Source organism: Lampris incognitus, chromosome 15 (genome assembly GCF_029633865.1).
Source record: "Lampris incognitus isolate fLamInc1 chromosome 15, fLamInc1.hap2, whole genome shotgun sequence".
NCBI classification, from domain to species: Eukaryota; Metazoa; Chordata; class Actinopteri; order Lampriformes; family Lampridae; genus Lampris; species Lampris incognitus.
In genome coordinates, this window is record NC_079225.1 from 22,740,216 (window position 1) to 22,754,539 (window position 14,324).

Below are 14,324 nucleotides of genomic sequence, written 5' to 3' on the forward strand. Positions count from 1 at the left end.
TCAATTACAGATAAATAAGGGGACCTTTTACACAATCAGATTAAAGGTACTCAGATTTAACTCAACATGTTAGTTTACATGGATACATTAATATGATATAATTAATGTATATACTCTATGCTGGATATCAGTGACGTGTGTTCATTATCCAAGCAGAGGAGTAAGTATTCTCAAAGGCATTTGTCATTATTTTTTAAATGTATTTAAAGGCTACTGGCCTATATATAGCTATCATTATGTTTTCTTTTTGCATATAAATGCAACACAGTATTTAGTCTTCTTGATGTTGTACGGTTCCTTTTACCCCACTAATATTAATAAACAAAATGTTTTATCTGTAGAACTAATACTTGAAGAAATGGTAATTTACTGGGTGCAACAGTCCCCTACTAGATTTTGAAAGTTTCCTTGTACCTCTAGAATTATTTTTGCTGATGACTTGCATAATTCATCAACATCCCTTATAACATTACAAAATCCTTATGGGTAATTCACAGAGAATGCTAAATATGCCTTTCAAACTGAAAGAGGGGGGAGATACAGTGTAGTACAGTATACTTTTCAAAGATTTAAATGTGTTCTTGCTGATAACAATATACATCTTCCGTCATCTTTTGTCACCAGATTTGGAGTCCTAAGTAGTAAAGATAAGACACATTCAGTAGCAAGGAGTCACAACTACCCGGGTCTCTACTATGTAGTTCAACAGTTTGGACACCAAGAGACTCATCTTGGTGACAAAAAGCTGAGGGAACATTCAAATGACAGAAGAAAAAAAAGTACATTTATGGAAACACTTTTGGTGAAGTTCATTTAACTTAAATTATTGTTTTATTTTCCTTTATTGAAGTTGATCAGCCACAGCATGAAGATATGGTAAAGAGTAGTGGGAGCTGGGTTAAGAGGAGAGGTGATGATCAGTGAGCAGCAGTATGGTTTCATACCATGAAAGAACACAACAGATGTGATGTTTGCTTTGAGAATGTTGATGAACAAGTATAAAGAATGACAGAAGGAGTTACATTGTGTCTTTGTGGATTTAGAGAAAGCGTATGACAGGGTGCTGAGAGAGGAGGTGTGATATTGTATGAGGAAGTCGGGAGTAGCAGAGAAGTATGTAAGAGTGGTGCAGGTGTTTGCAATGGTGATAGACAGGTTGAAGGGCGAGATCAGGCAGGAGTCTTCGTGGACTATGATGTTTGCGGATGACTTTGTGATCTGTAGTGAGAGTAGGGTGCAGGTTGAGGGGAGCCTGGAGAGGTGGAGGTATGCACTGGAGAGAAGAGGAATGAAAGTCAGTAGGAGCAAGACAGAATACATAAGTGAATGAGAGGGAGGACAGCAGAATGGTGAGGATGAAAGGAGTAGAGGTGAAGAAGGCGTATGAGTTTAAATAGTTGGGGTCAACTGTTCAACGTAATGGGGAGTGCAGAAGAGAGGTGAAGAAGAAAGTGCAGGTAGGGTGGAGTGGGCGGAAAAGAGTGTCAGGAGTGATTTGTGACAGAAGGGTACCAGCAAGAGTTAAAGGTAAGGTTTACAAGATGGTAGTGAGACCAGCTATGTTGTATGGTTTGGAGATGGTGGCACTGACAAAAACACAGGAGACTGAGCTGGACGTGGCAGAGTTGACGATGCTAAGATTTTCATTGGGAGTGATGAAGATGGACAGGATTAGGAAAGAGTATATTAGAGGAACGACTCAGGTTGGACGGTTTGGAGACAAAGCAAGAGAGAGGATACTGAGATGGTTTGGACATGTGCAGAGGAGAGATGCTGGTTGTATTGGGAGAAGGATGCTGAATATTGAGCTGCCAGGCAAGAGAAAAACAGGAAGGTCAAAGAGGAAGTTTATGGATGTGGTGAGGGAAGACATGCAGGTGGTTGGTGTGACAGCAGAAGATGCAAAGGACAGGAAGAGATGGAAACGAATGATTCACTGTGGTGACCCCTAACGGGAGCAGCAGAAAGAAGTGAAAAGTCCCATTTCTGATACATAGAATTACATGTGTTAATGTGCATGGATGAACAACACAGCAGCCTTACATAACAGTTGTCCACAATCCACCCCATGGTGTTGCTCATCTCATTTGACTGTGACCTCATCTCACTTATTAAACAGCTGTCAGTAATAACTAATTATACCTTCACTTGTTGGTGAGGCAACCAATAGTAATGCAGTGGTAATGCAGTTATCACATTGGCCTGGTGCATAAACCAGCCAGCCATCATCTTCACATATCAGTTCAGCCTGTGAAAAATAGATGTAAACACTAATATACACAGAAACATGCACACGCTGTGTGTGTATACATGCATGAGACTACAGAGCTGGACTGAGGGAAATGTTCGATGTCTTTTTAAACTTCTCCAGACGTATTCGCAATCAATATAATTCATTATAGATCCAGTAGGTGGTGGTAAATTTACATTTAGGATGTCAAACGATGAAGACGCGACGAAGGCGCGACGAAGAAGGACGGGGGGGGGGGACTAATTCTTCACGGACTTTCTCTCGGAAACCGCGTGGTTACACGAAGCTAGCCGAACTGTTGCACGCCGTTCCCACTGATCACTACCCATCCTAAACTTAAACCTCAGCCCTCTGTAGGGACACTGTAATAGTAGCTGCCGGCACTACTACGGGACGGGGTTTGAGGGAATCGAGACAATCTGTGTGACGTTACGCGCCACTCACCGGTAACGTGGTTTTCGAGAGAATGTCTGCGGATGGCGGCGGAAGTGAAAGGCCGGAAGAAAAACAGGAAACAGGAAAACAGGAAAAAACATTGACGCAGTTTGTCCTATGTAAATTTGGATAATAGTCAACTCTAACGGACTTTGGAAGTGGCTGTTCATATGGTCGGCTTTGTCATCCATCGTCATTGCTAAGACAACTCCAGCGTCCCAGAAGATCAGGGCTGGCATGCAGAAAACCCTACTGTAACCTTCACTACCGGGAGATCCAGATGGTTTGACGCTGTTATTTTAGAGACAACGTTGCTCTGGATGCAGTGTGTGGGTCGTGCAGCGACTAATCCCGCTTCCCTAAATTAGTTCATATTATTGAATGTAAGCAAATGCGACGAGTACTATGCAACACATAACCTTATCCGATGAGCATGGTCTCAATTTTTATGACCGCAGAACAACGTTTATTTTAGATAGGGGCGTCATATACTGGTAGTTTTTTTTTTTAGGTTTTCGTTTTTCTTTTTCTCTTTTAGCTATGGCGAAATACTTTTTAAATACGTTTGTGCGGCTGTGCAATTACCTCCAAGAACCCTGTCATGTCGCAAGATTTCAAAATATCTGCGGCATCAAGGGGACCTTCCCGGATAAACCAACCAAGGCGGACAACCAACTTTCAGCGAGCGGCGCCGCGAAGGGCTACCCCTCTCTGAGGAACAGAGCCGAGGCGTGGCAGAGTGGAGAAGACGCGAACTCGGGTCGTCTTGGAAATGGGGAGTCCGTACCGGAGACGTCCGCAGCTGGGGATTTCGCCTCAACGCAGGTCAACAGGGTCCAGAGTGGCGACGGCAGCGGTGGCTCTGCCGGGCCCGCCGGCGCCGTCAATTCAATTAACGCCAGGGCGAAACCCCTTCGTAGGAACTCGCTGACCGGGGACGCGGGCCAGGAGTTCATCGTACAGAACAAGTTTCTGTTTTACCTGTTCACGTTTGGGACGGAGCTCGGCAATGAGATGTTTTTCATTGTGTTTTTCCCGTTCCTCTTTTGGAACGTGGACGCTCTGATCAGTCGGAGACTGATCGTGGTCTGGGCCTGGAATCTGTTTGTGGGACAGTCCACCAAGGATGTGGTGCGCTGGTCACGGCCGGCATCTCCACCTGTGGTGAAGGTGGAGGTGTTTTACAATTCTGAATACAGCATGCCATCAACACACGCCATGACGGGAACCGCTATTCCCTTCTGTCTCTTCCTCCTGTCATATGGACGATGGCAGGTAATCACTATGTAGCAGTATGTATTCATTGACTGTTGGCCCAAGTGTGGCATGGTGGTCCAAATTTTAAAGTGGCAGAGAAACCGAAACATTCGTGCATGAAATGTATTAATACATGCAGAAAAAAGGGGACATACCGTATAAAAGTACCACTTAACAAGCCATACTTAAAAAGGGTTTGTAAGTGGTTACTATATTAATGTTAATTACTAATTTATTAACGTGTTATGAATCAGTAATAAGATGTTATATTGCATTGATAAAGACTTTTAGGGTTGTCAGGGTTGGAGCCCACATCTGCAGATTCTCCATGGATATTGCCTTGGAAACCATGTAATTAGACAAAGATAACCAAACTGGTGTATGCCAGCCTCACTAACCATTAACTTAAATGGAACTCTTAACTACTACCTAACTTTAACCCCAAACTTCACCACCTACCCCTAACTGTACTGTAATTGTGCCATCACTCCTGCACAAACATCAACTTTTGCATATGCATTACATGACATGTTGCATATTATCATTTCAGTCCAAGTGAAAGAGTTCTCCTCTTTTTTATCCATTTAACTCTTAAGTGTAAGTTTGTCCCGTGTGGAAAATCATTAAGGGCCCTGAAGTCCTTATTGCATGGTCTTGTGATAAGATTACAGCATGTCCAATCGTTCCATTTACCTGATGCTCCTATTCAGAGCGACATAAAGTAAATCCATTAACAGCATAATCTTAAATTCCCAGGTTGTTAGCAGTTCAAGCAACTAGTTGTAAGAAGTACAAGTGTCAGTCACTTGATAAAGGCCTCTAACAAGAGATGTAAGAAAACTTCTGAGTCACAAGAATGGTCCAAAATAATATAGATGGCATGGATGAGGATACAAGATTCAGATGAGTATTTTTCTTAGTTGCAGTTGTTATTTGAGTGCAAGTAATGGTGCAGACAGGGAAGTGTCCTCACTGGGATGGGAAGGTCATTCCTATTTAAGAGTCATGGCTAGGATGGAGCAATGGCCAGGTTACAGCTGAGAAGGGAGAGTAATGTGTGTCGGTAGCAACATGCGTGGCTACAGTTGGGAAAAATCCCAAATGCAAACAATTTGAAAAGGTGGTGATGCTTAAAATATGATGGAAACCCCAATTCCAATTACTACTGGTTAAATTCAGGGATGGATTATGCCAAACCGACTGTGCTATTATCTTACCTGCCAGTCTAGCCAGTCAGAATACTGCGGTATGACAGTTTAATACTTTTTGTAAACTTTGAGAGTCAGAAGTGTGTATAAAATAATGACGAAAACTTCATACATGTTATTCATTCTAAATTGGGACTGGTATCCAAATTTAAACTCAGACATTCCCACCCAACATTAGAATCAACTTAGTACATTTATGTAAATGACAGACTAAGACATTTTGGTCTGCTTTAAAAGTAGTGTACCATAAGAAAGGAACCAAATAATGGAATTATTGAGGAATTAGACTGTTAGAAAGTAATTGGGAAGGAATCACCTGTAATAAAATATTTTCAATAGCAAATCTTGTTAAAGAGAAGATGCGCTGCTGCATCCTTGATGAGGCAGCCATGACCAGGAGGTTTATGAAATGAAGCACAAAGTTCAGTCAATGGAGAAGTTGAAGAGTAGAAAGAGAACACATGTTGTCAGAGGGCAGAGACCATCAACAGCTTGCAGAGAGGGAGGAAGTGAGAAAGCCTGAGTCAGTCCAAAAAAAAAGAGGCAGATGTCAGAAATTAGCTTAAACTTTCCATAAAGTGAACTTCCTTAATTCTCCCAGGCACTGAAAACACCAGATAAAAGATAAATCCCCTCTGAACAGGTCAAGTTATATTTATTATTGCCGCAAGGACAGATATTTATTCCATTTGGGGAATGATTTGTCTTGGAGATTTGACATGACTGCTTTTCTAGTACTTGCAGCATAGTGGCAGCTGTAGCCTCCAATACTGCAGTACTATTATGTTGTGGGATCATCGACATATGAGGAAAAAAAACAGAAATCAAATATTACAAAATATAATCACACATTCATATATATATATATACACACACATATAACTTGTTAGAAGAAACACTCAACGGTAGGGAAAGTGCTCAACAAATAAGGAGCAAAATAATCCGGTGAGTCAAGTAAATTCTTTATGAGACTTGTACTGTCTCATAAAGAATTTGCTTGAATCACTGGATTATATATATATATATATATATATGTGTGTGTGTGTGTGTAGATAGATAGATAGATAGATAGATAGATAGATAGATAGATAGATAGATAGATAGATAGATAGATAGATAGATAGATAGATAGAATAATGTGGGAAGTGTGAGTTTACAAGCCTGATAGCATTGGCATTAATGAATTTTGAAAATACCCAGCCATATATTAAAAAGGTTATTCAGGGTTGTTTTTTTTTACTCAATGCCTTAAATCTTTACTATATGCACAATTGTGTAATTATCTGATGGACCTCTTCATGCTCTCTTTTTCCCTAGTACCCGTTTGTTCTTGGCTTTAGCGTGGCTCTCTGCTGGAGTGTCCTGGTCTGTGTAAGCAGAGTCTACATGGGCATGCACTCTATTCTGGTAAGCATTTCAAACATACAGTCCCTCTCTGGTGTACAATTAAGATAAGGGCACAGCCAAGGACCCGCGTCCACCCAGAGCCACACTGCCATCAAGAGATCTGTACATGACATCTTCATGCCTAACTGATAACTCGGTTTAGCCACACTCCCTGCACTAGGCCCAACTGCCAGGGTTACAGCAAATACACAGTTGTTCTGTTCTAAACCCTTTGCTATTATTGTTATTTTGGTATCATTTGAAGAAGTCATTGCAATAGTGAGTCATAACTTCTTCAAATAATGGAAGAACTTTTGTTCTACATAACTTCAGACTTTCTAGACTGGGTTATTAAATCAGTAGAAAACAATCTGCCACAATTGATTATAGAAAATAAAGATTTTGATTAGCACTATCGCTGTTCCAGTTAAGGCAATTTGGTAAGGCAATTTTGATGTCGGTGTAAATGTAAACTACATTTCAAGTTTCACCTTCCAGTTATAACTAATGCTGTCAATCAAAAAAAACCTTTAGCAAAACCAAATGCACCGCCTCCGTCTTGTGGCACCACATGTGCGCTGTGGCTGTTGGCTAGTGTCACCGAGTTAACATTGCACAATATCACATGCACCTTGGATGGTTGTAAATGTCGTGGCCTAACACACAACCTTAGCGTACCCTCCTAATCTCACATTTTGAATCATTTGTGAATTTTCCATATTCTTTGACTGGTCTAACGTTAGCCTTTAGCAGAGGCTGCAAGCCAGTTTCAACCAGCTGATTAAAGTAGGCCAGAACTTGTAATAGCCACAAAACAAAAGCCAGTAGATTTATTTATTGTGTCAAAAGCCCAGTGCTGACCAAACCATGCAAACATTTAAGCAACATCAACACACATTAGAATTACACAATGTCAAAATGACCGGTACCAAGTTCATCATGGTTCCTTCTCAGCGTTATACTTGGAAGAGTAATGAAGAGAGCTGTATGTTTTGCCCTAAACATGTACTCACTGTCCACATTTCTCACTGTGTCCACATAAAAGGAACGCTCACATCTTTCCATGAACTGTTTTTTGCATAAACCGGTTACAACCAGCAGATAAGATTAGATTAGATTCTGTAATAGCTTCACAACCAGGGTTAGTTGGGTTTCTTAAGGTTTAGCACGTTCAAATGCTTTCATCCATTTGTATGCACATCATTAATGTGGCACAATAAGATTTAAATGGGGATTTTCCCTCTCCATTTTTAATTTATTTTATTTTTATTTTTTTTAGTGTGAGAATAGCTGTCCATTTAATGGCATATTTTGCTGGAGAAGGTCCTATAGCACCTCCAACTGGTATGGAGTTGGACAAGGCCAGCAAAATTTGATGACTTTTATGACTTGATGTAAAAGATTTGAACTTGCGAGGGTGGGTGCTTCTGTGCAACACATTAGCATTTGTTTTTCTTTCCTTTTTTGGATTATCATCAATCAAAGGGGCAGGGCAGTTTTGCAGGCTTTGCTCTCCTTTGTTTTAAAAATGAAATCTTGCCATCTGCAGGAGTTGAATTACATTCGAACTCTAAAAATATTTGCCTAAATCAAAAGTAAGCTTCATGTAACTTTATTCATGCGGGCACACTTGATAGGTAATTTATTGCAATTATTGCAAATACTGGGGAATTAATTGAAGATTGCTTGGAACAGCTGCTACAATAACCACCTCCTAGGTTATAATTCTCAGCACTATGGGTAGGAGAAATGGGTTTTCTCCAGACATGCATTGTTCACATCACATTCATGTCCCTGTCTTTCAGGAGGTAATTACAGGGTTCCTGTACAGCCTTCTCGTCCTAGCCTTCTTCCACCATGCTTTGGACAAGATAGACACTTTCTACATGATTAACCCCTACGCTCCACTTGTCATTGTGCTGTCACACGTAAGCCTCGGTCTGGTGGCCTTCTCTCTGGATTCCTGGAGCACCTCGCGGGGAGACACAGCTCAGGCCCTGGGCACTGGTGTTGGGGCTGCATTGGCTACCCATGTTAACCATCAGCTGGGGCTGCTGGTTGATCCACCACTGTCAATGCTGCCTCTAACTTTACCACTCATGAGCATGACCTTGGTGATGCACTCCCTGCTGCGCTTCCTCATTGGAGTAGCTGTCCTCCTCATCACAAGGATGGTGATGAAGGCAATCACTATTCCATTTTTGTGTCAAGTTTTTGGGTTGCCCTCAAGTGATGTAAGACAAGCAAGGCAGCACATGAAAATAGAGCTGCCATACCGTTACATTGTCTACAGTGTTGTGGGTTTCAATTGTGTCTTTCTGGTTCCACTCCTATTCAGCATCTTAAACCTTGCCTAAGTGTTGTTTTGCAAATTCAGTATATACAACTGAAAGAGTCCTCTTTACATGATGAAGCCCCCCCCCCCCAATAAAAAGAAAAAACTAACCTGGATAACTCTGCAGATTTTTTGAGACAACTGTCTGGTTTCTCCATAACAAAAACTCAATTAAGATTAACTAACATTCATAGCTGAAATAGCAGCACGGTTCATTAACCAGCATGAAGCTCAGCGGAACCGTAGTTAATGGATCTGTGAAATATACTGTAACAATGTTTGTATTTAATAAACAACACAACAAATTCTAGTCTGTATTGATTTTTCGATCAATGTTTTTTTCCAGAATGCCTTGGTTTATAATCGTTGAAGTGATTTTATGCGTAAATTTAACCCATTATCTGTCAGCAGATCAATCTGAAGGATTTACGAAGGATAAAAGAATTGCTATCTACGGTGGCGCAGTGGTTAGCGCGGTTGCCTCACAGCAAGAAGATCCTGGGTTTGAGCCCCAGGGTAGTCCAACCTTGGGGGGTAGTCCCGAGTCATCCTCTGTGTGGAGTTTGCATGTTCTCCCTGTGTCTGCGTGGGTTTCCTCCCACAGTCCAAAGACATGTAGGTCAGGTGAACTGGCCGTACTAAATTGTCCCTATGTGTGTGTGTGTGTGTGTTTCGGCCCTGTGATGGTCTGGCGGCCTGTCCAGGGTGTCTCCCCACTTGCCGCCTAATGACTGCTGGGATAGGCTCCAGCATCCCCGTTACCCTGTGTAAGGATAAGCAGATTGGATAATGGATGGATGAAAGAAAAGAATGACTATCCATATCCTGGAAACATGGAGGTACACATATTTTAGGTTGTCTCGAATATAGTTTATAACCACATTAATCTGCAGCAACTTTTCACTGTTCTATGACTTGTGATATAAACACTGGTGTAGATTTAAACTTTGCACAGATTCTTTTGCTTTCCATTTCTCCTTCAGTGAATTTGACACATTGATGTGTTACGTATCTGCATTAGTGATTGAGGTAAAGAGACTCTGCATTTCTATTACACTGCAATGCCTTGGAAAGTAAATATCATTTATGGCTGATCCAGATGAGAAAAAAAAACAGTCGAGCATATTTGTGGCATACTAATTCAGTTCAAATTTAACAAAAATAGGAATACTAGCCAACCAAATCAGACATATCTTATATAGAAAAGCGTTTCCGCTTAGATGACGTACTGTGTGGCACATGGCATCTTTTTACTTATTTTATTTAACCTTTAGTGAACCAGGGAAGAAACTCATGGAGATTAAAAATCTCTTTCACAAGGGTGCCCTGGCTAAGGTAGGCAGCAGCAGACAAATGTAAAGTTACAACAAACAAAATGAAAAACAGTATCAGTGTATGCATGTTGCCTTAAAAACAGGCAAGACGAGAGTATGTCTCTGTTTTTCATGATTAACTTGAAGTCATTTAGGGACACCAGGTCGACCAATTTGAGCTCTCTGGAGAGAATTCCAAGAAAAAGGGCAAAATAGCTAAAAGCCTTCTTTCCACTTTAGGAACAGAGAGTAGGACAGTGTCCTGGGAGTGCAGGGAACACCCTCCTGCATTGCCTCTACACACATAACTACACAAACAAGTAGGCAAAAGGCCAAGAATTGCCTTATAGATAAAAAGATACCAGTGGCTAAGCCTACACATGTCTAATGCAGGCCAGCCAATCCTGGAATGAAGCATGCAGTGATGAGTCAGAGACTTTGGATTTGTGATTACCCACAGTGCACCATGGTAGTGTCAGCTGACTGAGGACGTTTGGCCGATGCATGTGACTACAGGTCGCGATAATATAAAACAGGCATAAAGGTTACAGAAACATGCCTTCATCCTAAAACAAAAACCAAGCATCGGTTTCAGTTTCGTGGTCATTTTCTTAATATGTCCCTTAAAGGTCAAGGACTCATAAATTAAAATACTAAGTTATTTGAAACAATCAATTTTCTCAATCTCATGTCCCTGGACGGAGATAATTTTTGGTAAGATAAAAGGCCTTTTCTTTGCCTTAGAGAAAACCATCAACTTTGTTTTCCTTGCATTAAAGGCGAGTTTCAATAAGCATAAACCTTGTTGCACATTATTAAAGACAGGCTGTAAATTCACACAGGCATGTGTTGAGGCACAACAGTAAATCAACGTGTCATCAGCGTAAAAATGGAGATCAGCATTTAAAACATTTGGTCCCAGATTATTCATGTAGATAGTAAATAAAAGAGGCCCAAGGACAGACTCCTGGGGCACTCTGCTACACACAGATAGCAAGATGGAGGTAATACCATTGACCCGAGTAAACCAAGCCACTGCCTTTTCAGACAGCCCTATATTAACTATTCTGTCCTTCGGAATAGTGTGGTCCACTGTATCAAATGCTTTAGACAGGTCTGTATAAAGGGCCAAACAGTGAAGCTTTTTATCGAGGGCCTTAGTGATATCATTGATTACCTTCATGGTAGCTGAGACAGTACTGTTTTTTGTTTTTTCTGAAACCTCACTGGACTGAGGACAAGATAGCATTAGTTTATAGGAATTCTTTAAGATGAGCACTAACCAAGGTTTCTAAAATACTGGCCTGTGGAAAAAGCTTTGATATGGCAGATAATCGTTCAGAACAGTTGCCCCCCCCAAGGAGTGGGAGAACATATGCTGACTTCTATAGCTTAGGGATTTCATTTGTTTCAAGAGCGAGATCCAAAATATAAGTTTTTGGTTCAGTGATGAAGTCAGCAGCCAGTTTTGAGAAACTGTGGTGAAGCATATCGACGTGCAGGCTTCCTAGGATATAGAGTTAAAAGGGCATTATATACTTCCTGAACAGAAAAAGGTAAGAAGCTTAAGTCTACCACCATAATTCTGAACAAACATTAACTCACATTATTCTTACAAAAAAATACAGAGATCTGTGAATGTGAATGAAAGCATGGGGTTGTGCTTGCTTTGTCTTTATCTCATTGAACCCAAATCCCCCATCAAGCCTGTCAGTAGTTCCCACAGGTAACCTTTGAGCTAGTGAGATAAGGCTGGTTTTTCTGCCATCCTCTCACCCAGGTCCACGTCTCTTCTGTGTAATCGCATCACATTTCAGTAAACGGTGTACTGGTGTGTCATTGTGACCATGACAGAACATTTTTGCATGTCCTAGTTTCGATCTGAAAAAAATGCCAAGACAATGGCTTGCAATTTTAGATTTTAAAGTGATTTTTATTTATCTGGTGGGAGGACATTTTCATGGAATTTTTTTTTTTACCAAGTTATTAAACGAGCACAATTGACCTTCTTAAATCTGTATTAACTCTTGTATGGTGTTTGTATTTTTGTTATTCACCCAATGATCATGGGTTTGGTGAATCTATGACATTTTGAGGTGTTTAAAACAATATAGCCATAACAAATTATGCAACAAAAAAACTTAACAAGTGAGGAATGTATCTCCATTACAAGCAATTTAGACAGCATATATCATAAATATTTGCCATTTACCTCTGCTAGATCAAATTTATCAATAAAAGTGTTACATATTAATTTTTTGTGATAAAATGTGATTTTTATATAAAAATCAATTGTAATCAAGACATGTGTAATAATGTTTTATCTTGAACAAATATATATGAAACGGTTTTCAGCACTTCTGACGTTTATTGCTTTGTCTATGTCTGTCTTGCACTGTTTGGTGAAGCCGCAGCCCTCATTTTGTTTTACACGTGCCTGCATATTGTTTTTAATGACAATAAATTGAATTGAATTGAATTGAATTTCAACTGAACAAATTGGAAAGACAAATTTTATATGCAGCATTTTTTTTTTTGGAAATTATAAATGAGCCCCATTGAACACAAATTCATCCAGGTTATATTTTATTTATCTTTTAAAATGTATTTCTTGCACTTGGTGCATGTGTACAGTGTCTTCCCGCCCTTTTAGGTCCATATACATTGCATTGCTTCTTCTTGTTGCTACCGGCTGCAACCTAGAACACTTAGATTAGAAATTTTACAAACACCTCTCCCTCGCTCACTCACTCACTCACTCACTCATTCACACATATGTCATTACAGCAGGCTAAGGTAGGAGAGTCAGACACAACATGCAACAACATAACTCACACTTACTTCTGGTTGTGGAGTTGGTGGTTCTGTTGGTTGGGTGGATGGGGCATCAGCATCAGCATCCTTCTCCTGAATCCTTCTCTCAATGGCTGCAGAAGCTGGAGTCCTTGTTGTCTCCTCTGGATTTGAGGTTTTACCAATGCTTTGCCCAGCTACTCAAGAAAGCGGCGTCTCCTTTGGAGCTTCCCTCTGTTCCAATCTGGGTTCAGCATCATCCAGATGACAAAAGCATTGTACGCTAAGATGTCCAAGATGCTGAAGAATATCACATATGGCCAGTCATCAGCTTGTCTAAATTTTCCACTCCTCCTTTTGTGACATTATGATTTCTGGTTTTTGACGCTCCTGATCACAGGTCTATATTCAGCGTAATCATGAGTACCACATTTTTGCCTTTCTTTGGCACGTAGGACACCAGGGACGTGTCGGCCGTGAACAAAAACTTAGGTGTATTGACAGGCCTGTTCCGAGTAGTCAACAGCTGAGGTGGGAACTCTGGCTTGTTTTTTCATATTGTTCCTACCATCTTCAGCTTCCTCTCGAGGAGCTCCTGTCTGAGCTTAGGTGAAGTTAAAAAAGTTATCGCATGTGATGTTGTGGCCATGGAGTCCCTGTGTCATGTCCAGGACAACCCGCATCCCTTGGTTCTTCTCAGGAGCTCCTCCATCTGTACTCCTCCTGTATACACTTGCAAGTTCCACACATATGATGAAGCTGTGTCACAGGCACCCCAGTTCTTGATTCCACAGCTTACAGATTTAGTGGTATGTAGAACTTGCCTTTTCATTTTGGTGCTTGAAACGAACACACACACACACACACACACACACACACACACACACACACACACACACACGGGGTTGCCAACCGTTCCTTAAAATAAGGAATCGTTCCTTATTATATATATATATATATATATATATATATATATATATATATATATATATATGTGTGTGTGTGTGTGTGTGTGTGTGTGTGAGTGTGTGCGTGCGTGCGTGTGTGTAGTGTAAGGCACATTATATGTGTTATGCCCGCACCGCCCCGTCCATCCAACCCCCGTCCCTGTCCCCTGACCCATATTTCCATTTAAAAGAGTTGGCAACCCCACACACACACACACACACACACGCACGCACACGCACACACACACACACACACACACACACACACACACACACACACACACACACACACACACACACACACACACACACAAGGCCCAGGGTCTCACTTTTATGTATGACTTGTGTGTGTGTGTGGGGGGGGGGGCACTGCGTTCACTTTATGGAAATGTTTTCTTT

General features: G+C 41.0%; 1 protein-coding gene across 2 annotated transcripts; it reads left to right on the forward strand.

The window, feature by feature from the left end:
* The first annotated feature begins 2,775 nt into the window (after positions 1-2,775).
* Positions 2,776-9,182, forward strand: LOC130125241 (sphingosine-1-phosphate phosphatase 1-like). 2 transcript variants are annotated; one of them, XM_056294754.1, is made up of 4 exons: positions 2,776-3,069; positions 3,225-3,961; positions 6,469-6,558; positions 8,343-9,182. In XM_056294754.1, exons 2-4 carry the CDS (start codon positions 3,227-3,229, stop codon positions 8,892-8,894), a joined length of 1,377 nt encoding a protein of 458 aa, XP_056150729.1. In that variant the 5' UTR covers positions 2,776-3,069; positions 3,225-3,226; the 3' UTR covers positions 8,895-9,182. The 2 variants fall into 2 exon arrangements, with proteins under 2 accessions (XP_056150729.1, XP_056150728.1); XM_056294753.1 differs by having other exon boundaries at positions 2,776-3,961.
* Positions 9,183-14,324: the final 5,142 nt, after the last annotated feature.

Excerpts from the sequence above, each read along its gene's own strand:
- LOC130125241 (XM_056294753.1), top strand. The coding sequence starts at position 3,227 with ATGGCGAAATACTTTTTAAATACGTTTGTGCGGCTGTGCAATTACCTC. Across the intron at positions 3,962-6,468 it reads TGTCATATGGACGATGGCAG|TACCCGTTTGTTCTTGGCTT; the intron begins GTAATCACTATG and ends CTTTTTCCCTAG. Across the intron at positions 6,559-8,342 it reads TGGGCATGCACTCTATTCTG|GAGGTAATTACAGGGTTCCT; the intron begins GTAAGCATTTCA and ends CCTGTCTTTCAG.